Genomic DNA, 24,032 nt, shown 5'->3' on the forward strand with positions numbered 1-24,032 from the left:
ATCGGGACATGACTTTTTTATTGGGACAGAACTTCTTAAATTGGTACAGGACTTCTGTTGGGTCAGCACTGTTATTGGGACATGACTCATTTGATTGGTACAGGACTTCTATTGGGACAGGACTTCTTCTGTTGGTACAAGATTTATACTGGGACAGGACTTGTTCTGTTGGGGTAGGAAATATTCTATTGAGACACAACTTCTTTTATTTGAGACACAACTTCTTCTATTTGGGACAAGACTTCTTTTTTTGGGACATGGACTTCTATTGTGACTGGACTTCTTGAATTGGTATGTGACATTTTCTATTGGGACAGGACTTCTTCTATAGGTACATTACTTTTTCAATTGGGACAGGACTTCTATTAGGACAGGATTTCTTCCATTGGGACTGGACTTGTTTTATTGGGACAGGACTTCTATAGGTACATGACTTCTTCTGTAGGGACAGGACATCTTCTATAGTTACATGACTTCTTCTGTAGGGACAGGACATCTTCTGTAGGTACAGGACATCTTCTATAGTTACATGACTTTTTCTGTAGGGACAGGACATCTTCTGTAGGGACAGGACATCTTCTATAGTTACATGAATTCTTCTGTAGGTACAGGACATCTTCTATAGTTACATGACTTCTTCTGTAGGGACAGGACATCTTCTGTAGGGACAGGACATCTTCTGTAGGGACAGGACATCTTCTATAGTTACATGAATTCTTCTGTAGGTACAGGACATCTTCTATAGTTACATGACTTCTTCTGTAGGGACAGGACATCTTCTGTAGGGACAGGACATCTTCTGTAGGGACAGGACATCTTCTATAGTTACATGAATTCTTCTGTAGGTACAGGACATCTTCTATAGTTACATGAATTCTTCTGTAGGTACAGGACATCTTCTATAGTTACATGAATTCTTCTGTAGGTACAGGACATCTTCTATAGTTACATGACTTCTTCTGTAGGGACAGGACATCTTCTGTAGGGACAGGACATCTTCTGTAGGGACAGGACATCTTCTATAGTTACATGACTTCTTCTGTAGGGACAGGACATCTTCTGTAGGTACAGGACATCTTCTATAGTTACATGACTTCTTCTGTAGGGACAGGACATCTTCTGTAGGGACAGGACATCTTCTATAGTTACATGAATTCTTCTGTAGGGACAGGACATCTTCTGTAGGGACAGGACATCTTCTATAGTTACATGAATTCTTCTGTAGGGACAGGACATCTTCTGTAGGGACAGGACATCTTCTGTAGGGACAGGACATCTTCTATAGTTACATGAATTCTTCTGTAGGTACAGGACATCTTCTATAGTTACATGACTTCTTCTGTAGGTACAGGACATCTTCTATAGTTACATGACTTCTTCTGTAGGGACAGGACATCTTCTGTAGGGACAGGACATCTGTAGGGACAGGACATCTTCTATAGTTACATGACTTCTTCTGTAGGGACAGGACATCTTCTATAGTTACATGACTTCTTCTGTAGGGACAGGACATCTTCTATAGTTACATGACTTCTTCTGTAGGGACAGGACATCTTCTATAGTTACATGACTTCTTCTGTAGGGACAGGACATCTTCTATAGGTACTGGGCATGACTTTTTTTATTGGGACAGGACTTCTATTGGCACAGGACGTCTTCTATTCATACAGGACTTCTACTATTTGTACAGCACTTCTACTGGAACAGGACGACTTCAGTTGGGACAGGACTTGTTCTATTGAAATTTGATTTCTTTTATTTGGACAGGACTTATTTTTTTGGTGTCGAACTTGTACTGAAAGACCTGGAATAAACACAGAAAAATCTTTCATGCCTTTTACTTTATAGACTGTTTTAGAGAGTTGTATTTGGAGCATAAATGGGTCTTTATGATCAAGCTTAATGTGGACGGCTGTTGTAATACCAGTAGATCAGACTGCCAACATGATGCTACAACCACCAAATTTTACATGACATTTATTATACACTACTTAGAAATCCAACCAAAAACTTCCATGTTATCAGACCAGTACTGACTGTGTTATGGTTACAGTGATGATGCTGGTCTGGTGGTGTTAGTGTTTTCTAGCTGACTAATCGAACATTGTGTTATCGAGGGTGAGTCCTGGTGTTCCTGTTATCAGACGCCGGATCTGATGCTTCTTTTATTTTCTCAGCTGTATAAAGTCATTGTGTTGATCCTCTTCAGTTTGTACCTGCTCTGTTTTGTGTGATTTGGTAACCAAAGGAGTGGCGATGAGTTCACTCCAACAGCAAACACCAGACGGAGTACACCTGGCCTACGGCACACCTTATTCAAATCATCACAGAGCTAAGGGTGTGGCTGCACGGGGGGAAGGGGATGATGGCACAATAACACGAGGATTAGGGAATCTGTATCCAGTTGAACAACAATACAGACAAAACAACTGTTGTATTAATGATGTCTGAGGGAAAAACAGCATGTTCCAATCCAAACCACATTTTAACTCTGTGACATCAGTTTGGGGAAGTCCTAACACCTCTAAAGAACAGAGGACTCTCCGCTTTGAACGCCTACGCAGCTCCAGTTGCATTATGGGATACATTAGCAGACCGCAAGTGTGCATCGCTTGCATACTCAAACATGGCTGCCCAATAAGTAGGTCATCCGGGTACTTCTCGTGTACCTCTTTATTGATACTATGTATTCGGACATACTAACCGCTCTCACGTACTCATTTCGCGTACTAGCTTATATAAGATGTTTTATAGCGTTGATTCTAAACATCTATTAGCAGCAAGTTTGGCTAAAACAGTTGAACTTATTAATGAAGAGGGGTGTCCACATACTTTTGGTCATACGGTGTATGTGTGGTTCAGACGATACGTCGAGGACTTTGGCGGCAGGCGGCTTCAGCTTCCATTTATATCTCGTTTGACCCTCTCCAGACAGATCACATGACACCTGTTTCTAAAAACCGATCTTTATGGCGTGCTGGAGGTTCAGGGTGCTGCTAAAGTGGCTGTTTGTAAACTGATCCTGTCCTCCAGCATCCTACCAGCTGATCTGGAGTGGGACATGTCCTCACCAACGTGTGACGTCCTTCAGACCTGCTGTATCCAATATCTATCACTCCTACACACAGCTTGTTATGCGGTCAAGAACTTTCACCAGTCCTGTTCGGCACATATAGGGTCTGTCCGAAAACCTGGTGCTCTCTGTATATAGACGCATTTTACTTCTTCCTACACTCTGGAGAAGAGGGCATGTCTAAAATCTTTAAAATTCCTTAAAATGCTCCTACTGAGGCGCGATTTTTAGCGGGTCCAATTTTCACCCAATTGCGTTATGCTTCCTCTTTACTGGTGCTGAGCCCCGCCCCTGATTGAGGAGAGCGAACTGACACACGTCCCGTCCAATAGTGAACAGTAGCCGACTGCATTTTTTCACCTGCACCAGCCGAGTTCACATGCGGATCAGCGGAGAGCCACACCCTGATCAGCATTATTCCTCTACTCTGTGCAGAGTTCTGAGGAGTCCCTATCCGGCTCCCTCCCTGGATGAACAACAGCCAAACGTTGCTCATGTAGCCGCCCAGCCCAGCCGGATGGCAGAGCTGAGATTCGATACAATGTATTCGAGATCCCAGCTCTGGTGTGCTAGCGTGTTTTACCGCTGCGCCACCTGAGTGGCCTGAGGCGACTTAATTCTGAGCGATGATCTGACTGAATAACGAGGGAGCGTCTAATGCTACCTCACAGGTGTAGGCAATCCCAGCATTCAGTGCGGCACAACTTTTCTCACAAAAGATGACCGATATGACAGACGAATGTTGATTTTTTATGTGTATAAAGGTGCACAAGTGTCGTTTATTTGTAAATTCGGGCTCGTCAGGGACAGTTTAACCGTTTTCGGTACACGGAGGGAGACGTTAACTGGCCTGCTAGCAAGTTGTGCCACCTCAGCCCATTGGTTTGAATGGCCTGAGGCTAACTGTGTTAGCTTAGTAAGCTAAAACTGCTGTGACAAAAAGTAGAGCGTCTAAATAACCTGCCTTAAAAGTCGATGTGTTATTAGAATCCTCTCCACCGAGGCAGCTGATCAGGTAGGCAGTAGGCAGCAAGGCAGCTCATTGGTTTTTGAACAGACCCAAAGAGCCTAACGTTTTGGTCTAATGACCTTGCCATGACCTCTAATCTAACCTGCATGTCTCTTTCCTTCTTCAGCTCCAACCCTCTGCCCAGCCCCCATGGTGGGGGAGTCGGCTAATGGAAGACTCGTCTCTCAAGCAGCCTACTATGGTCTCCAGACTACCGAAATTTGGCTCTCGTGCTTCGTCTGCTCCCGGCCCCTTCACTAACGCCTCGGCCCCGGCCGTGTCCTCCGGGTGGGGTAAAGGAGTACCCGTGGGAAAGCAAAATGGTGTCATACGTGTCTCACCGACCCTCTCTGCAAAGGCGAAGAAGGAGAAAGAGAACGATGAGAAAGCTCCAGATTTAGCAGAAGAGGTTCGGACGGCCTTATTCCCTCAGCAGCAGCTCCGCCCTCCAGGAACAGTGAGGCAAATTAAGAAACCCTCGGCCGCGACCGGGGGCAAAGCCCAGCGGTCCATCCCTACTGCGTCGAGTACATTTCCAAGGACTGTCAGTCAATCTACAAAGGCAAACCAACGCACCGCTGCCACTAAACACCCCTCCGCCAGCCAGAGAGGTGCGAATGGAGTCGCCCCTGTCAGGGGATCGTCCTCCAGCGACAGCCTGAGGTCCCTCCCTGTAGAGACCGTCGTGCGCTCCCAAAGCTTCACCTATCTAAAGAAACCATCGACTCTTACCGATCCACCACTGACGCGATCCTTTTCCTTCAACCGGGCGGCAGAATTGGCTAAAGAGCTGCCCAGACCTTTGGCAGAGTCTCCGGTAGCCCGGTCTCCTGTGACTCAACCCTCCATCGTGTCGGGTGGCGACCGAGGCGGTCCTTTTGGTGTAACAAAGCCTACAATAGCACCAAGTACGTCAACGTTACCACCCGCAGCCCTGAAGAAATCCCTCCTGCCCAGCTGTGCTGTTCCCAAGCCATCAGTGCTCGGCTACAAGCTAAGTCGACCATCGCTGGTCAAGCAGCCATACGCAGCACGTCCAGCTAAAGCCCAGGAGAAGCTGGAAGCAACCAAGAAGGAAGCAGATGCTCCAGAGAGTGTCCCGCCCATTTATGGAACGTCTAGCAACCCCGAAAGTTTCAGTACCACTCCCGATGACCCTAAAGAGGCGGATAGCAACCGAGGTCCATCTCTAGAAGTTCTGGAGGACATGTCTTTGTCTTCTACATCATCTCTGGAGCGTAATGATGTCAGCGAGGAGTACATTGATGACTTTGATGACTTGGGAACTGGAGGAATTCTACTGATGGGGGTCCATGGGGGTGAGAATGGCCAGTTAGGGTACTCCGAGCACCAAGAGAGGGCATCAGTGTCTAGTCTGCACTGCTTCGCTGCCGAAACTGTGGACTGGAGGAAGATAGGCCTCACAGGTATGAATGAATGAGTGCCTTGATTTGTAATGTATACATCTACAGTGTATCACAAAAGTGAGTACATCCCTCACATTTCTGCAAATATTTGATTATATCTTTTCATGGGACAACACTATAGACATGAAACTTGGATATAACTTAGAGTAGTCAGTGTACAGCTTGTATAGCAGTGTAGATTTACTGTCTTCTGAAAATAACTCAACACACAGCCATTAATGTCTAAATAGCTGGCAACATAAGTGAGTACACGCCACAGTGAACATGTCCAAATTGTGCCCAAATGTGTCGTTGTCCCTCCCTGGTGTCATGTGTCAAGGTCCCAGGTGTAAATGGGGAGCAGGGCTGTTAAATTTGGTGTTTTGGGTACAATTCTCTCATACTGGCCACTGGATATTCAACATGGCACCTCATGGCAAAGAACTCTCTGAGGATGTGAGAAATAGAATTGTTGCTCTCCACAAAGATGGCCTGGGCTATAAGAAGATTGCTAACACCCTGAAACTGAGCTACAGCATGGTGGCCAAGGTCATACATCGGTTTTCCAGGACAGGTTCCACTCGGAACAGGCTTCGCCAGGGTCGACCAAAGAAGTTGAGTCCACGTGTTCGGCGTCATATCCAGAGGTTGGCTATAAAAAATAGACACATGAGTGCTGCCAGCATTGCTGCAGAGGTTGAAGATGTGGGAGGTCAGCCTGTCAGTGCTCAGACCATACGCCGCACACTGCATCAACTCGGTCTGCATGGTCGTCATCCCAGAAGGAAGCTGACGCACAAGAAAGCCTGCAAACAGTTTGCTGAAGACAAGCAGTCCAAGAACATGGATTACTGGAATGCCCTGTGGTCTGACGAGACCAAGATAAACTTGTTTGGCTCAGATGGTGTCCAGCATGTGTGGTGGCGCCCTGTTGAGAAGTACCAAGACAACTGTATCTTGCCTACAGTCAAGCATGGTGGTGGTAGCATCATGGTCTTGGGCTGCATGAGTGTTGCTGGCACTGGGGAGCTGCAGGTCATTGAGGGAAACATGAATTCCAACATGTACTGTGACATTCTGAAACAGAGCATGATCCCCTCCCTTCGAAAACTGGGCCTCATGGCAGTTTTCCAACAGGATAACGACCCCAAACACAACCTCCAAGATGACAACTGCCTTGCTGAGGAAGCTGAAGGTAAAGGTGATGGACTAAACCCAATTGAGCACCTGTGGCACATCCTCAAGTGGAAGGTGGAGGAGTTCAAGGTGTCTAACATCCACCAGCTCCGTGATGTCATCATGGAGTGGAAGAGGATTCCAGTAGCAACCTGTGCAGCTCTGGTGAATTCCATGCCCAGGAGGGTTAAGGCAGTGCTGGATAATAATGGTGGTCACACAAAATATTGACACTTTGGGCACAATTTGGACATGTTCACTGTGGGGTGTACTCACTTATGTTGCCAGCCATTTAGACATTAATGGCTGTGTGTTGAGTTATTTTCAGAAGACAGTAAATCTACACTGCTATACAAGTTGTACACTGACTACTCTAAGTTATATCCAAGTTTCATGTCTATAGTGTTGTCCCATGAAAAGATATAATGAAATATTTGCAGAAATGTGAGCGGTGTACTCACTTTTGTGATACACTGTACATGTAAACATTATAGTGACATTTTTACCAGCTTGTTTGGAAGATGGTGTCAGAGCGCAGGGTCAGCAATTGTACGTCATCCTTGAGCCAAAAGGGTTAGGGGCCATACTCAAGGGCCCAACAGTGGCTGCTTAGCAAAGCTAAAAATTCAAACGTAATTAAAAGCCCAGAGCTGTATCCACTAGGCTACCACTGTTCCATTACAGACACACAGTCTGTATAAAAAAGTCTGTGAACCCTCTGGAAAAGACATAATTTTCATAAAATGTGGTCTGATCTTCATCCAGGTGCTGAAATTAGACAAACACGATCTTTTAATAAACAAACAGATTCACCATTTGCATTCCAGGCTGGAAAAAGTATGAGGTGACGAGGCACTACCCCCCACATTCTCCTGTAAAAAATGTCTACATCACATGTGTCAAACTCAAGGCCCACGGGCCAAATCCGGCCCGTCACGTATGATTGTCTTAAAATGCACTGTAAAATCTACATAAACTGCATCTGCCACAATGCATGCCGATTTTGTGACCAGCATCCCACCACTAGATGGCAGTGTTTCCACATCAGCGTTTAACTGAGGTTTTCCAACAAGTGATGTTGAGAAATATTTACAAATAATCCCAAAATGTACAAATTGAAGCAGAAGGAGGAAATTTAATGAAAGATGGGAAAGTGAAAACAAGTTTGTGCTTTAAGATGAAAAAACGGTACGTCTCTTGTACAGTACAATATAAATGTAGATATACTTTATAAACATACAGAATAAATTTGGCATTTTTACACCAAACACAGAATGTAGCCTCCAAGAAAAACAACAAATTGTCCAAGAATTAAAAGGCCGACTGCAATCACAGCAGGATACGTTACAGTCGGCACTTTGAGGGCCACCATAATGCAGATGTGGCCCTCAGTGAAAATGAGTTTGACACCCCTGGTCTACATACAGTTTTAAATTTGTGGTTTAGCTACCAACTTACTGTCTACCTAATAAAATCACTATAAACATCCGCCAAAATAACAACAATACCAATACTACTACTACTAAAAAGCATTGGGGGGTGGCACAGTGCCTCGGTGGGTAGCACTGTCGCCTCACAGCAAGAAGGTCCAGGGTTTGAGTCCCAGGTGGGACGGTCTGGGTCCTTTCTGTGTGGAGTTAGTATGTTCTTCCAGTATCTGTGAGGGTTACCTCCTACAGTACAAAGACGTGCATGTGAGGTGAATTGGAGGTACAAAATTGTTCATGACTGTTTGACATTAAACTTGAACTGATGAATCTTTGACCGTTTCTGTCATGAATGTAACCAAAGTGTGTAAAATATGACATTAAAATCCTAATAAATAAATAAATAAATAATAATATTATTTATAACAATGTAATAATAATAATATCAACAATAATATTAACAATAATATTAACAATTGTTATAACAACATTATTATTATTAATAATAAATACATTAATTATAATAATATTAACAATATAATAATGACAATAATTATAGTAATATAATGTAATATTAACAATAATCATCAATACATAATAATAAATCAATATATCAATACAATTTAACTACAATTATAATATAATAATAATAACAATAACAATAATATTATAACAATATAATAATGATAGTAATAGTTATATAATAATAATATAATGATGATAATAATAATACCAATATATTGTTATCGTCATCAATACTGTGAAACACCACTTACAGAGACACCTTAGACATAATGCGGCTCTCAGTGATAATCGTTGCTCCTGTTTGCAAATAAAATGAGTGCCTTTATTGTCATTGCACAGTGCACAACAAAATTTTTGAGCGTCTCCTTGACGGTATATGTATGTACACACACACACACACACACACACATATATACAGTGTATCACAAAAGTGAGTACACCCCTCACATTTCTGCAAATATTTAAGTATATCTTTTCATGGGACAACACTGACAAAATGACACTTTCACACAATGAAAAGTAGTCTGTGTGCAGCTTATATAACAGTGTAAATTTATTCTTCCCTCAAAATAACTCAATATACAGCCATTAATGTCTAAACCACCGGCAACAAAAGTGAGTACACCCCTTAGTGAAAGTTCCTGAAGTGTCAATATTTTGTGTGGCCACCATTATTTCCCAGAACTGCCTTAACTCTCCTGGGCATGGAGTTTACCAGAGCTTCACAGGTTGCCACTGGAATGCTTTTCCACTCCTCCATGATGACATCACGGAGCTGGCGGATATTCGAGACTTTGCGCTCCTCCACCTTCCGCTTGAGGATGCCCCAAAGATGTTCTATTGGGTTTAGGTCTGGAGACATGCTTGGCCAGTCCATCACCTTTACCCTCAGCCTCTTCAATAAAGCAGTGGTCGTCTTAGAGGTGTGTTTGGGGTCATTATCATGCTGAAACACTGCCCTGCAACCCAGTTTCCGGAGGGAGGGGATCATGCTCTGCTTCAGTATTTCACAGTACATATTGGAGTTCATGTGTCCCTCAATGAAATGTAACTCCCCAACACCTGCTGCACTCATGCAGCCCCAGACCATGGCATTCCCACCACCATGCTTGACTGTAGGCATGACACACTTATCTTTGTACTCCTCACCTGATTGCCGCCACACATGCTTGAGACCATCTGAACCAAACAAATTAATCTTGGTCTCATCAGACCATAGGACATGGTTCCAGTAATCCATGTCCTTTGTTGACATGTCTTCAGCAAACTGTTTGCGGGCTTTCTTGTGTAGAGACTTCAGAAGAGGCTTCCTTCTGGGGTGACAGCCATGCAGACCAATTTGATGTAGTGTGCGGCGTATGGTCTGAGCACTGACAGGCTGACCCCCCACCTTTTCAATCTCTGCAGCAATGCTGACAGCACTCCTGCGCCTATCTTTCAAAGACAGCAGTTGGTTGTGACGCTGAGCATGTGCACTCAGCTTCTTTGGACGACCAACGCGAGGTCTGTTCTGAGTGGACCCTGCTCTTTTAAAACACTGGATGATCTTGGCCACTGTGCTGCAGCTCAGTTTCAGGGTGTTGGCAATCTTCTTGTAGCCTTGGCCATCTTCATGTAGCGCAACAATTCGTCTTTTAAGATCCTCAGAGAGTTCTTTGCCATGAGGTGCCATGTTGGAACTTTCAGTGACCAGTATGAGAGAGTGTGAGAGCTGTACTACTAAATTGAACACACCTGCTCCCTATGCACACCTGAGACCTAGTAACACTAACGAGACACATGACATTTTGGAGGGAAAATGACAAGCAGTGTTCAATTTGGACATTTAGGGGTGTAGTCTCTTAGGGGTGTACTCACTTTTGTTGCCGGTGGTTTAGACATTAATGGCTGTATATTGAGTTATTTTGAGGGAAGAATAAATTTACACTGTTATATAAGCTGCACACAGACTACTTTTCATTGTGTCAAAGTGTAATGTTGTCAGTGTTGTCCCATGAAAAGATATACTTAAATATCTGCAGAAATGTGAGGTGTGTACTCACTTTTGTGATACACTGTATATACACAGTGGACCCTTGAGTTACGAATTTAATTGGTTCTGAAGGGTTGTTCTTAAGTCAAAATGTTCGTTAGTTAAACCTATTTTTCCCATAAGAAATCATGTAAATAGAATTAATCTGTGCCAGACCTCCCAAACCCCCACTTACCCCTAACCTTTCTAATGTCTTAAATGGTCTTTTTTGTTATAAATACAAGTTTATTTTCCCTTGACCTTGGGTTTTGTGAAAGGCGCTATATAAGTGTAACTTATTATTATTATTATTATTATTACTATTATTGATCTTAAATTGTAGAATAGATAATACTGTAATAAATAATAATAAACAACAATATACACCATAATAAATTTCCTTCTTTTTTTATAAAATGTATCTACCAGAAACAACAATAACTCTCATATTACTCTCAATAACTCTCTATTATTTCCTTCTTTATTTCAATAATGTTGTATTTTGTAGGTGTAATTGCACGAAAGAAAGAATACTTTACTGAGCCGAATTCCTTCTTCTTTCTCACTCACTGTCCCCTCTGTCTGATATACAGTGACACCTACTGGCAGGAGTAATTATACAACACATCAAATATTGAATTTTACAAAATATAAAGACAACACCGAAAAAACACTGTCCGCTGTCCGAATGTTCGCTCATTGTATATATATATATATATATATATATATATATATATATATATATATACAGTGTATCACAAAAGTGAGTACACCCCTCACATTTCTGCAAATATTTTATTATATCTTTTCATGGGACAACACTATAGACATGAAACTTGGATATAACTTAGAGTAGTCAGTGTACAGCTTGTATAGCAGTGTAGATTTACTGTCTTCTGAAAATAACTCAACACACAGCCATTAATGTCTAAATAGCTGCAACATAAGTGAGTACACCCCACAGTGAACATGTCCAAATTGTGCCCAAAGTGTCAATATTTTGTGTGACCACCATTATTATCCAGCACTGCCTTAACCCTCCTGGGCATGGAATTCACCAGAGCTGCACAGGTTGCTACTGGAATCTTCTTCCACTCCTCCATGATGACATCACGGAGCTGGTGGATGTTAGACACCTTGAACTCCTCCACCTTCCACTTGAGGATGCGCCACAGGTGCTCAATTGGGTTTAGTCCATCACCTTTACCTTCAGCTTCCTCAGCAAGGCAGTTGTCATCTTGGAGGTTGTGTTTGGGGTCGTTATCCTGTTGGAAAACTGCCATGAGGCCCAGTTTTCAAAGGGAGGGGATCATGCTCTGTTTCAGAATGTCACAGTACATGTTGGAATTCATGTTTCCCTCAATGAACTGCAGCTCCCCAGTGCCAGCAACACTCATGCAGCCCAAGACCATGATGCTACCACCACCATGCTTGACTGTAGGCAAGATACAGTTGTCTTGGTACTTCTCACCAGGACGCCGCCACACATGCTGGACACCATCTGAGCCAAACAAGTTTATCTTGGTCTCGTCAGACCACAGGGCATTCCAGTAATCCATGTTCTTGGACTGCTTGTCTTCAGCAAACTGTTTGCTGGCTTTCTTGTGCGTCAGCTTCCTTCTGGGATGACGACCATGCAGACCGAGTTGATGCAGTGTGCGGCGTATGGTCTGAGCACTGACAGGCTGACCTCCCACGTCTTCAACCTCTGCAGCAATGCTGGCAGCACTCATGTGTCTATTTTTTAAAGCCAACCTCTGGATATGACGCCGAACACGTGGACTCAACTTCTTTGGTCGACCCTGGCGAAGCCTGTTCCGAGTGGAACCTGTCCTGGAAAACCGCTGTATGACCTTGGCCACCATGCTGTAGCTCAGTTTCAGGGTGTTAGCAATCTTCTTATAGCCCAGGCCATCTTTGTGGAGAGCAACAATTCTATTTCTCACATCCTCAGAGAGTTCTTTGCCATGAGGTGCCATGTTGAATATCCAGTGGCCAGTATGAGAGAATTGTACCCAAAACACCAAATTTAACAGCCCTGCTCCCCATTTACACCTGGGACCTTGACACATGACACCAGGGAGGGACAACGACACATTTGGGCACAATTTGGACATGTTCACTGTGGGGTGTACTCACTTATGTTGCCAGCTATTTAGACATTAATGGCTGTGTGTTGAGTTATTTTCAGAAGACAGTAAATCTACACTTCTATACAAGTTGTACACTGACTACTCTAAGTTATATCCAAGTTTCATGTCTATAGTGTTGTCCCATGAAAAGATATAATAAAATATTTGCAGAAATGTGAGGGGTGTACTCACTTTTGTGATACACTGTATATATATATATAGAGAGAGAGAGAGAGAGAGAGAGACGGTTAGAGTGAACTTGTTTGTGACATCACGTGTTTCGCGAATTTCAGTTCGTAATCCGGAATTTGTTCGTACGTTAAGTTGAAACAGATCGTTCGTAACCCGAATTGTTCGTATGGTAAACTGTTCGTAACTCAAGGGTCTAAATGTATTTACAAATAAACATTTAAACATCTAGATACAAAAATACAGGCGTGGGTTTTAAAGAACAAGAAAGAAAGAAGTAAGTTATTGCACAGTCCCTATAAATTGCACATTATTTACTAGGATGCAGAGTTTCAAGAATTTAGTGTTTTTATGATGGAGGGGTAAAAGCTTTTCAGGAGTCTGGAAGTGCGGGCCTGGATGCTCCTATAGCGCCTACCAGGAGGCATCAAGGAGAACAGGATGCGACAAGGGTGAAATGAGTCCGTAATGATGTTTGTGGCTCGGCGTAGGCGTCGGGTTCTGTAAATGTTCTCTAGTGAAGTGTTGATGGTTCTCTGAGCTGATTTAATACCAGGAAAAATAGAAGCACTATTTAAAATTTGAGTGGTCTCAGACTTTTGTACCCCGGTGTATGTTAAATGTAAACATTGTGATGTCTGGTGTTCATGGCTGAAGGTTCAGCGTGTTTGTTATTCATTTCATTCACACTGATTTTTCTCTGTAGGTACCAGGAAGGCTTCTGATGGATCTGATCACCGTGTTACTCAGACCCTCTCTCCAGGAAGTGATCTACCACACGGTTCCTCTCTGGATCTCTCACCCTCAGACAGCTCGGGTGGGACCTACATGTGGGACGAGGAGGTTCTGGAGCCGCTGGTAGGAGGAGCGCAGCTGTGCAGGAGCTACGATTCCAACCTGAACAGCATGGTAGGTTCTGCACCAAGGACCTTCAGTAAAGGTGAAAGCAGAATGTCGTGGGAAGTTCATGTCGAGTGAATTTGTGTGGCCCCAAAGGAGAGGCAAAGCTTCATGATGTAACTCTGAAGATCCACAATGGAGGGAGTGATAATCATAGCAGTGTAGCAGCTGAGAATTTAGGGCAGTTGTAGCCTGGTGGTTCAGGTACCTGACTAGTAATCATAAGGTTGCTGGTTCAAACCCCACCACTGCCAGGTTGCCACTGTTGGGACCTTGAGCAAGGCCCTTAACCCTGTATTGCTTTAAAACTGAATACTGTAAGTCACATTGGATAAAAACATCAGCTAAATGCCGTAAATGTAAATGTAGACAATATTACACAACCTCAGCTCTGTTACCGGCAGGCTGGGCGCCTACACGAACAACGATTGACTTGTTCGCATGGAGGTTGCCTGACATAACTGATGGAATTACAACCTCTGCTGGCTGATTGATGCCACCTGCACAGAGATAATGAGGGATAATGGGATTAGGGTGTGTCTCTCCGTACACAAAGCTGATCATCATATGAACTCATCTCGTGCAGGTGAAAAGAAGCAGTTGGCTACTGCACGCATGTCGGAGGGGGTGTGTGTTAGTCACGGCTCTCCTCACTCAGAGTGGAGGGAGGTCTGCAGTAGTAGAGAGGGAACGAAATGCAGTCGGGTCATTGGATATGACTAAATTGGGAGTTAAATGCAAAAAAACACTCATGTTTGCATATTTATGTTTTTTCCTGTTGCTTTGGTCAATGGTAGCTTAAGGTACTGGCAGCAGTTAAGGCACTGGATTAGTAATCATAAGGTTGCCAGTTTAAGCTACACCTTTGCCAAATTGTCACTGTTGGCCCCCTGAGCAAGGCCCTTAACCCTCAATTGCTTAGACTGCATTCAGTGATAAGTGTAAGTCGCTTTGGATAAAAGCATCTGCTAAATGCCACAAATGTAAATGTAACCTAATTTCTTGTTGTTAGTATCATTAGGATCATTTATAGAACTTTAAACAACATCAAAGCAGTCCTGTCTAAAACCTATTTACACACCCAATTCCAAAAAAGTTGGGACAGTATGTAAAATGCTCTCTTTTACAGGTGTTTCATTAAAAATGTGTCATTAGTTTGTTGATCTGGTTCAGGTGGACAGCTCAGACACTGTACACTAGAGGGCAGTGTTGCTCCACGGTGAGAGTAAAGCTGGCACACCTCTAAAGCAGGATAAGAACCTGGGCACAACACACGCTTCATTTATCTTCTTCTACACGAGTTGGGTTCTTTCTTTGTTGTTCTGTCCGATCTCATCATACTGAGCTTTTTTTTCCTCCTGTTGGATTCTTCATCCTGCTCCTCCAGCTTCATCTAATCATCTGAACCGAATCTCTTATCACCTGAGCACAGAGGCGCCACGAGAGCCCCCGTCTGATGCAAAAACATCAGCCCGGCTTTCATCCTTTCCCCTATAACCGAGCGCTGCAGGTGTGCCGCTGAGGAACGGTAATCAAAGATGACGTGGAGCAGAGCGATACCACCACAGTCCTGATGAGTTTTTTTACTATATAAAAGCTGGTTAGGTTTTTGTCCACATGCTGGTTATGATGGTTTAGAGGGTGAAGGTCTGGGCAGAAAACATAAGTATCCACACCCAGGGGTAGCAGGGTAACTGACTCCGCCCTGCCGGATTCTTTAGCTCCAGGTTTTAATGGTTATAAAAATAATCAATAATTTTAATAGTTCACCTTCTCTTTTTGAAGCTGTGTTTCCATGTCTAACTGGAGCCTATGCTGGGGTTAAACAGCGCCACCCGGAGGTCGGTCTGTACCAACTCTGGTTCTCAACACTAGCTGCTTCATCCTATATTTCATTGTCAGCTCCTTTTAACTAAAATAGCTCTGGATCTTGAACTGGTTCCATTCAGGCTCATTAAAACATCAGTGCTGTTCATAGAACCGGCCAATTGGACCAGTTTTTATTAGAATTAAGGATAAGGCATCAATAGAGGGCGCTGCACAACATGTTTTTAGGCTATAGAGTCCAAGTCTAGTCAAAAATCATTAGGCTGTAGAGTTCTATAAAGTCCAAGTTAATTTACGAGTCTTTAGGCTATAGAGTCCAAGTTGGTTCATGAGTCTTTAGGCTATAGAGTTTAAGTAACGTCATGAGTCTTTAGGCTATAGAGTTCAAGTCAATTTACGAGTCTTCAGGCTATAAAGTTCAAGTTGGTTCATGAGTTTTTAGGCTGTAGAGTTAAAGTCCAGTCACGAGTATTTAGGCTATAAAGTCCACGTTGAGTCTTTTCCCTGTACAATTAAAGTCAAGTCACAGGTCTTTAAGCTATCAGTCCAAGTCCAAGTCATATCACAATTATTTAGGTCATATAGTCTAAGTAAAGTCAAGAGTCTTAAGACTATAGATTCCAGTAAAGTCACGAGTCTTTAGGCTATAGAGTCCAAGTCAATTCACAAGTCTTTAGGCTATAGAATCCAAGTCAGGTCACAAGTCTTTGGGCTATAGATTTAAGTAAAGTCACAAGTTTTTAGGCTATAGAGTTTAAGTAAAATCATAAGTCTTTAGGCTGTACTGTCCAAGTCAAGTCAGGAGTCTTTAGGCTATAGAGTTAAAGTCAAGTCACGAGTCTTAAGGCTATAAAGTCCATGTCAGTTCACAAGTATTTAGGCTGTAAAGTCCAAGTCAAGTCATGAGTCTTTTCCCTGTACAGTTAAAGTCAAGTCACAAGTCTTTAAGCTATAGAGTCCAAGTCATATCACAATTAGGCCATATAGTCTAAGTCAAGACAAGAGTCTTTAGGCTATAGAGTCCACGTCAAGTCACAAGTCTTTAGGCTATAGAGTCCGAGGCAATTCACAAGTCTTTAGGCTATAGAATCCAGGTCAGGTCACAAGTCTTTGGGCTATAGATTCAAGTAAAGTCACAAGTCTTTAGGCTATAGAGTCCAAGTCAAGTCACAAGAGTTTAGGCTATAGAGTCCAAGTCAAGTCACGAGTCTTTAAGCTATAGAGTCCAAGTAAAGTCACGAGTCCTTAAGCTATAGAGTCCAAGTCAGTTTACGAATCTTTAGGCTATAGAGTCCAAGTCAGTTCACAAGTCTTTAGGCTATAGGGTTCAAGTCAAGTGACGAGTCTTTAAGCTATAGAGTCCAAGTAAAGTCTTGAGTCTTTAAACTGTAGAGTCCAACTCAATTACAAGTCTTTAGGCTATAGAGTTCATCAGTTTATGAGTCTTTAGGCTATAGAGTTCAAGTCAAGTCATGAGTCTTTAAACTATAGAGTCCAACTCAATTACAAGTCTTTAGGCTATAGAGTTCAAGTCAGTTTATGAGTCTTTAGGCTATAGAGTTCAAGTCAAGTCATGAGTCTTTAGGCTATAGAGTTCAAGTCAAGTCATGAGTCTTTAGGCTATAGAGTTCAAGTCAAGTCATGAGTCTTTAAACTGTAGAGTACAAGTAAAGTCACGAGTCTTTAAACTATAGAGTCCAACTCAATTACGAGTCTTTAGGCTATAGAGTTCAAGTCAGTTTACGAGTTTTTAGGCTATAGAGTTTAAGTCAGTTTACGAGTTTTTAGGCTATAGAGTTCAAGTCAGTTTACGAGTTTTTAGGCTATAGAGTCCAAGTAAAGTCACGAATCTTAAGCGGCTAGCATAAACTAAACAGACCCATTGGGTGTGTTTTCAAATGTCTTTTGATGTTTGATGTGGTCGGTCCAGTGTCTTTCATTTGTTTCCTACATTCTTTGCCTGTTGCATGTCTGCTGCTCCCGTCTAAGCCATGCAACCCTCACGCTGGTCAGTTCATAGATGTTGTAATGCATATAAAAAAAGGGGCTGTGTCCCAAATCAAAGAAATGTAAACACACAAAGGAATTATTATCTGGATGACGATGGAATGACGCTTATTTTATTTAATGTTATTTTTGTTGAGTCAGAGTCGAGTCGGGAGTCGTAAGGGACGAGTTGCAGGTCTATTTGTAGTCTGTTGAGACTTATGTGCACCTCAAAATTAAGTCGCTAACTGGAGTGCCCATCTCTGTGCTGAAAAACCTGCTATTCTTTGGTTCCACCAGGGAACAAATGTTCCAGGTTCTGAACCTATTTATTTTTGGTGAAAATGCACCAAATGGTTCAAACGTAGGGGCACAAACTGGTCAAAAGGGCTATCTGTGAATCATGAGACTGTTTACTTCTCATGTCTCTCCGACTCTCTCCCCAAACTCTTGACGGGTACTAAAGCACTCCTGGTGGGTCTGTACCCACTCCGTATCATGTCAGTCATATGCCAGGGGTAAGACAAGCTGTTAGAAATCCAAATGTACTTTTGTTTTCCTCCTGTCTGTATGAACTGCTATCAGATCCATCATTCTCTCCCAGCTCTTCTTCCATCATATTGTTTAGATTTTCTCTCCTCTCGCACAGCGCTTGTTGTTGATAAGAAGTGAAAACCACCAGACGAACATCAAACATGACGCCATGCTGGGCAAAGCCTGGGTATATACCATGCCTTATGTATTTTTTAGTTCAGCCTTCACTTCAACTTACTCAGCTCTTCAGTTTGCTGAGTTCTTAGATTGAAGGCTGATGAAGGATCATCAAGACTTTCCTCTTCTAAGCAACTGACTGAGCTGCCTAAAAAATGGCTGCAGCTTTTACTACAGGAAAACAATCTAAACTTACCTCAAGAAGAAGAAGAAACACACGCTGAGGCTTTTTGGAATAAAGCTCACAGTCCTCTGGCTCGAACATTGATTGAAAACCTGTGGGTAGATCTTAAACGTGCTCCGAATTTAACATGGTCCAAAAGATCTTAAAACTTGAAGCGTCCTGCGAGGAACAGTGAGAGAAATTTTCTAAAGCAGGAAGAGAAAGTTTCTAACGAAGGACCTCATACGGGTGTCCATTTTATTTTGGTCTTCACTTCAGTAAATATAGAGACGTTCTAGATTAACATTTGCACATTAACTTGACCGGCTGGGTTTGGTCCACACTGTCATCAACACCATCATAAACGGCATCAACACAGTTATAAACATGTTATAAACACCTTCAATATGATCTTAATCAAAGCCACCAACATCATCATAAACAACATCAACACTGTCATCAACAGCATCAACACCATCATTAACACTTTCAACACAATCTTAATCAGTGGCATTAACATAGTCATCAACAGCATCAACACCATCATTAACACTTTCAACACAATCTTAATCAGTGGCATCAACATAGTCATCAACAGCATCAACACCATCATTAACACTTTCAACACAATCTTAATCAGTGGCATCAACAATCATCAAGAGCATTAACACAGTTATAAACGGCATCAACACTGTCATAAACTGCATCAACACTGTCATTAACACCTTCAACATGATCTTAATCAATCCCATCAACACCGTCATAAACGGCATCAACACTGTCATAACCAGCATCAACACTGTCATTAATACCTTCAACATGATCTTTATCAATGCCATCAACACTGTCATAAACGGCATCAACACTGTCATCAACAGCATCAACACCATCATTAACACCATCATAAACGGCATCAACACAACCGTTTATGATTGTTGATGGCTTTGATTAAGATTGTATTATCACGGTAAAGGTGTTAGTGACGGTGTTGATGCCATTGATTACGATCACGTTGAAGGTGTTAGTGACGGTGTTGACAGTGTTGATGGTATTGATTAAGATCACGTTGAAGGTGTCGATGCCGTTTTTTACGGTGTTGATGGCATTGATTAAGATCACGTTGAAGGTGTTGATGATGGTGTTGAGTGTTGATGCCATTGATTAAGATCATGTTGAAGGTGTTAGTGAAGATGTTGACAGTGTTGATGGCATTGATTAAGATCGTGTTGTAGGTGTTAGTGACGGTGTTGACGGTTTTGAAGGCATTGATTAAGATCATGTTGAAGGTGTTAGTGAAGATGTTGACAGTGTTGATGGCATTGATTAAGATCGTGTTGAAGGTGTTAGTGAAGATGTTGACAGTGTTGATGGCATTGATTAAGATCGTGTTGTAGGTGTTAGTGACGGTGTTGACGGTTTTGAAGGCATTGATTAAGATCATGTTGAAGGTGTTGATAAAACATCTTAAAATATAAAACTAGCTGTTGTTTGTCTTGCTGCTACAGATCAAATACATCTGATGAAAAACAACAACAAAAATAAACAACCACATTTTAAATCTCAGATCCACATGCGAGTTTAGAACCAGAGTCTGATTAACGCTGGTGTATCTAACGTAAGTTATGAGGTGTAGTGAGGATTGTGATGCTTCACTACAGTCTGATTGTCTCATGACTCAGATCACTGAAGTGCAGGTTCTTCTGTAATCTGATGATTATTTCGGTGCATGGAAAGTGTCCCGCTTAATATCTGCCTCGCATTCAGGTCCTTCAGCCAGCCGCTGTAGTGGAGCAGAAGTTGTTCATGGTAAAAAGTCATTTCATGGAGGTGTTCAGCTGGGACTAAGCTCCTTCAGTGAGGAGATAACTCCACTCCGCTCAGATATGCACCGTGTCCTTCAAATTCTCCACGCTGCACTGCATGATTCCACTTTCTAAAGTCCATGTAAAACCTAAACATCTCACGCTGTAGACCTAATCAACGCCAACATTACATATTTAATCCCTTATGGGAATTAGTTCAGATTCCGACCAGGATGTTTTTATTTAATCAAACACGTAAAAAAACGCAAAACCAAAACAAAAAAACCACTTTAGATTTCTCTTTCACAACCAGACGTTCTTCATATTGATCGAGCTTCTGCAGCTCCTCTTCCCGCCCACAATGCTTTATTTATTTATTCTGAAGATCTTAACAGTGTTTTTTTCTTCTGTGAAGGCTAGACTTCACTTTCTCATTTGACCCTCGATGGTTTTATTAAAACGGAGCTCTGGTATTATTCTGAAGGAAATGTTTCACATTCTCTTCTAATATTTTTAATCTTCTCTTTTTCTCGTTCTCTTCTCAAGGACGTCCTCAACAACCTGGAGAACTCGTGTGATCTGGAGGAGGATGACCTCATGTTGGATGTGGATCTGTCCGAAGACATCTCGCTACACAGCGGTCAGTAAATTATTAGAATGTTTAAATCACATTATCAGACGTTTATTATTAATACAGTCTAATCCTAAATGATCCAGTCTAATCCCAAATAACCCAGTCTCATCCCGAACAATCCAGTCTAATCCCAAATAATCCAGTCTAATCCCAAATAATCCAGTCTCATCCCAAACAATCCAGTCTCATCCCAAACAATCCAGTCTTATCCTAAATAATCCAGTCTCATCCCAAATAATACAGTCTAATCCTAAATCATCCAGTCTCATCCTAATTGATCCAGTCGCATCCCAAACAATCCAGTTTTATCCTAGATAATCCAGTTTTATCCTAAATAATCCAGTCTCATCCCAAATAACCCAGTCTCATCCAAATAATTCAGTCTAATCCCAAACAACCCCAGTCTAATCTCAAACAATCCAGTCTAATCCCAGATAATCCAGTCTCATCCCAAATAATCCAGTCGCATCCCAAACAATCCAGTCTAATCCCAAATAATTTAGACTGATCCCAAATAATTCAGTCTAATCCTAAACAATCCAGTCTCATCCTAAACAATCCAGTCTCATCCCAAACAATCCAGTCTCATCCCAAACAATCCAGTCTCATCCCAAACAATCCAGTCTCATCCTAAATAATCCAGTCTCATCCCAAATAATACAGTCTAATCCTAAATCATCCAGTCTCATCCTAATTGATCCAGTCTTATCCTAGATAATCCAGTCTCATCCCAAACAATCCAGTCTCATCCCAAACAATCCAGTCTCATCCCAAATAATACAGTCTAATCCTAAATCATCCAGTCTCATCCTAAACAATCCAGTCGCATCCCAAACAATCCAGTCTCATCCTAGATAATCCAGTCTCATCCCAAATAACCCAGTCTCATCCTAAACAATCCAGTCTCATCCCAAACAATCCAGTCTCATCCCAAACAATCCAGTCTCATTCTAAACAATCCAGTCTCATTCTAAACAATCCAGTCTCATCCCAGACAATCCAGTCTCATCCTAAACAATCCAGTCTCATCCCAGACAATCCAGTCTCATCCCAAACAATCCAGTCTCATCCCAGACAATCCAGTCTCATCCTAAACAATCCAGTCTCATCCCAGACAATCCAGTCTCATCCCAAACTCTCATCCTAAACAATCCAGTCTCATCCCAGACAATCCAGTCTCATCCTAAACAATCCAGTCTCATCCCAGACAATCCAGTCTCATTCTAAACAATCCAGTCTCATCCCAGACAATCCAGTCTCATCCTAAACAATCCAGTCTCATCCCAGACAATCCAGTCTCATCCCAAACAATCCAGTCTCATCCCAGACAATCCAGTCTCATCCTAAACAATCCAGTCTCATCCCAGACAATCCAGTCTCATTCTAAACAATCCAGTCTCATCCTAAACAATCCAGTCTCATCCCAAACAATCCAGTCTCATCCTAAACAATCCAGTCTCATCCTAAACAATCCAGTCTCATCCTAAACAATCCAGTCTCATCCCAAACAATCCAGTCTCATTCTAAACAATCCAGTCTCATCCTAAACAATCCAGTCTCATCCCAAACAATCCAGTCTCATCCCAGACAATCCAGTCTCATCCTAAACAATCCAGTCTCATCCCAGACAATCCAGTCTCATCCTAAACAATCCAGTCTCATCCTAAACAATCCAGTCTCATCCCAGATAATCCAGTCTCATCCCAAACAATCCAGTCTCATCCCAGATAATCCAGTCTCATCCCAAACAATCCAGTCTCATCCCTAATAATCCAGTCTCATCCCAAACAATCCAGTCTCATCCCTAATAATCCAGTCTCATCCCAAATAATCAAGTCTCATCCCAAATAATCCTGTCTCATTCCAATCAAGTCTCATCCCTAATGATCCAGTGTCATTCCAACCAATCCCGTCTAATTCCAAACAATCCAGTCTCATCCTAAACAATCCAGTCTCATCCCAAACAATCCAGTCTCATCCCAAACAATCCAGTCTCATCCCAAACAATCCAGTCTCATCCCAGATAATCCAGTCTCATCCCAAACAATCCAGTCTCATCCCAGATAATCCAGTCTCATCCCAAACAATCCAGTCTCATCCCTAATAATCCAGTCTCATCCCAAACAATCCAGTCTCATCCCTAATAATCCAGTCTCATCCCAAATAATCAAGTCTCATCCCAAATAATCCTGTCTCATTCCAATCAAGTCTCATCCCTAATGATCCAGTGTCATTCCAACCAATCCCGTCTAATTCCAAACAATCCAGTCTCATCCTAAACAATCCAGTCTCATCCTAAACAATCCAGTCTCATCCTAAACAATCCAGTCTCATCCCAAACAATCCAGTCTCATCCCAAATAATCCAGTCTCATCCCAGATAATCAAGTCTCATCCCAAACAATCCAGTCTCATCCCAAACAATCCAGTCTCATCCCTAATAATCCAGTCTCATCCCAAACAATCCAGTCTCATCCCAAACAATCCAGTCTCATCCCAGATAATCAAGTCTCATCCCAAATAATCGTGTCATTCCAACCAATCCCGTCTAATTCCAAATAATCCAGTCTAATACTAAATAATTCAGACTGATCCCAAATAATCCAGTCTTGTCTCAAATAATCCAGTTTAATTTCAACCAATCCAGTCCCATTCCAAACACTTTAATCTCAACACTTTATAATCATTCACCACGTCACTCTTACCATTTGCCCATTTAGTCTCTCCATTCACCACTTTACTTTCTTCATTCACCACTTCACCCTCACCATTTACCACTTTATCCTTATTATTCACCCCTTTAATATCTTCATTCACCTTTTTCACCTCATCATTCTCCCCTTTACTCTCACCATTTACCACGTCACTCTCACCATTCACCAGGTCACTCTGCCTGTTCAGGTGTTGATGGTTTTTAATGATTATTTTAGATATGGATGCTGTGGTTCATTATGATTGTTCAGACTCTGAGTTTTGGCAGTGGAGGAAGCGGCAGCAGTTCAGAGGGAGGAAGGAGAAACTACACAATAATAACGGGTCAGTTTTCCTTTATTCTGTTGATG

At 42.2% G+C, this 24,032-nt stretch overlaps 1 protein-coding gene across 3 annotated transcripts in view; it reads left to right on the forward strand.

The window, feature by feature from the left end:
* The window catches only part of ccser2b (coiled-coil serine-rich protein 2b), a 76,205-nt gene that overhangs the window by 17,375 nt on the left and 34,798 nt on the right, over positions 1-24,032 (forward strand). For 2 of the 3 annotated variants that reach the window (XM_063003207.1, XM_063003209.1), the window contains exons 2-5: positions 4,210-5,509; positions 13,655-13,857; positions 20,884-20,977; positions 23,901-24,006. In XM_063003207.1, coding sequence (XP_062859277.1) covers positions 4,252-5,509; positions 13,655-13,857; positions 20,884-20,977; positions 23,901-24,006 — 1,661 coding nt within the window. In that variant the 5' untranslated portion in view covers positions 4,210-4,251. The remainder of the gene's footprint in view (positions 1-4,209; positions 5,510-13,654; positions 13,858-20,883; positions 20,978-23,900; positions 24,007-24,032) is intronic. The other variant, XM_063003208.1, reaches the window with a different exon arrangement.

The sequence above is a fragment of the Trichomycterus rosablanca genome, chromosome 10 (assembly GCF_030014385.1).
Source record: "Trichomycterus rosablanca isolate fTriRos1 chromosome 10, fTriRos1.hap1, whole genome shotgun sequence".
In the NCBI taxonomy this organism is placed as follows: Eukaryota; Metazoa; Chordata; class Actinopteri; order Siluriformes; family Trichomycteridae; genus Trichomycterus; species Trichomycterus rosablanca.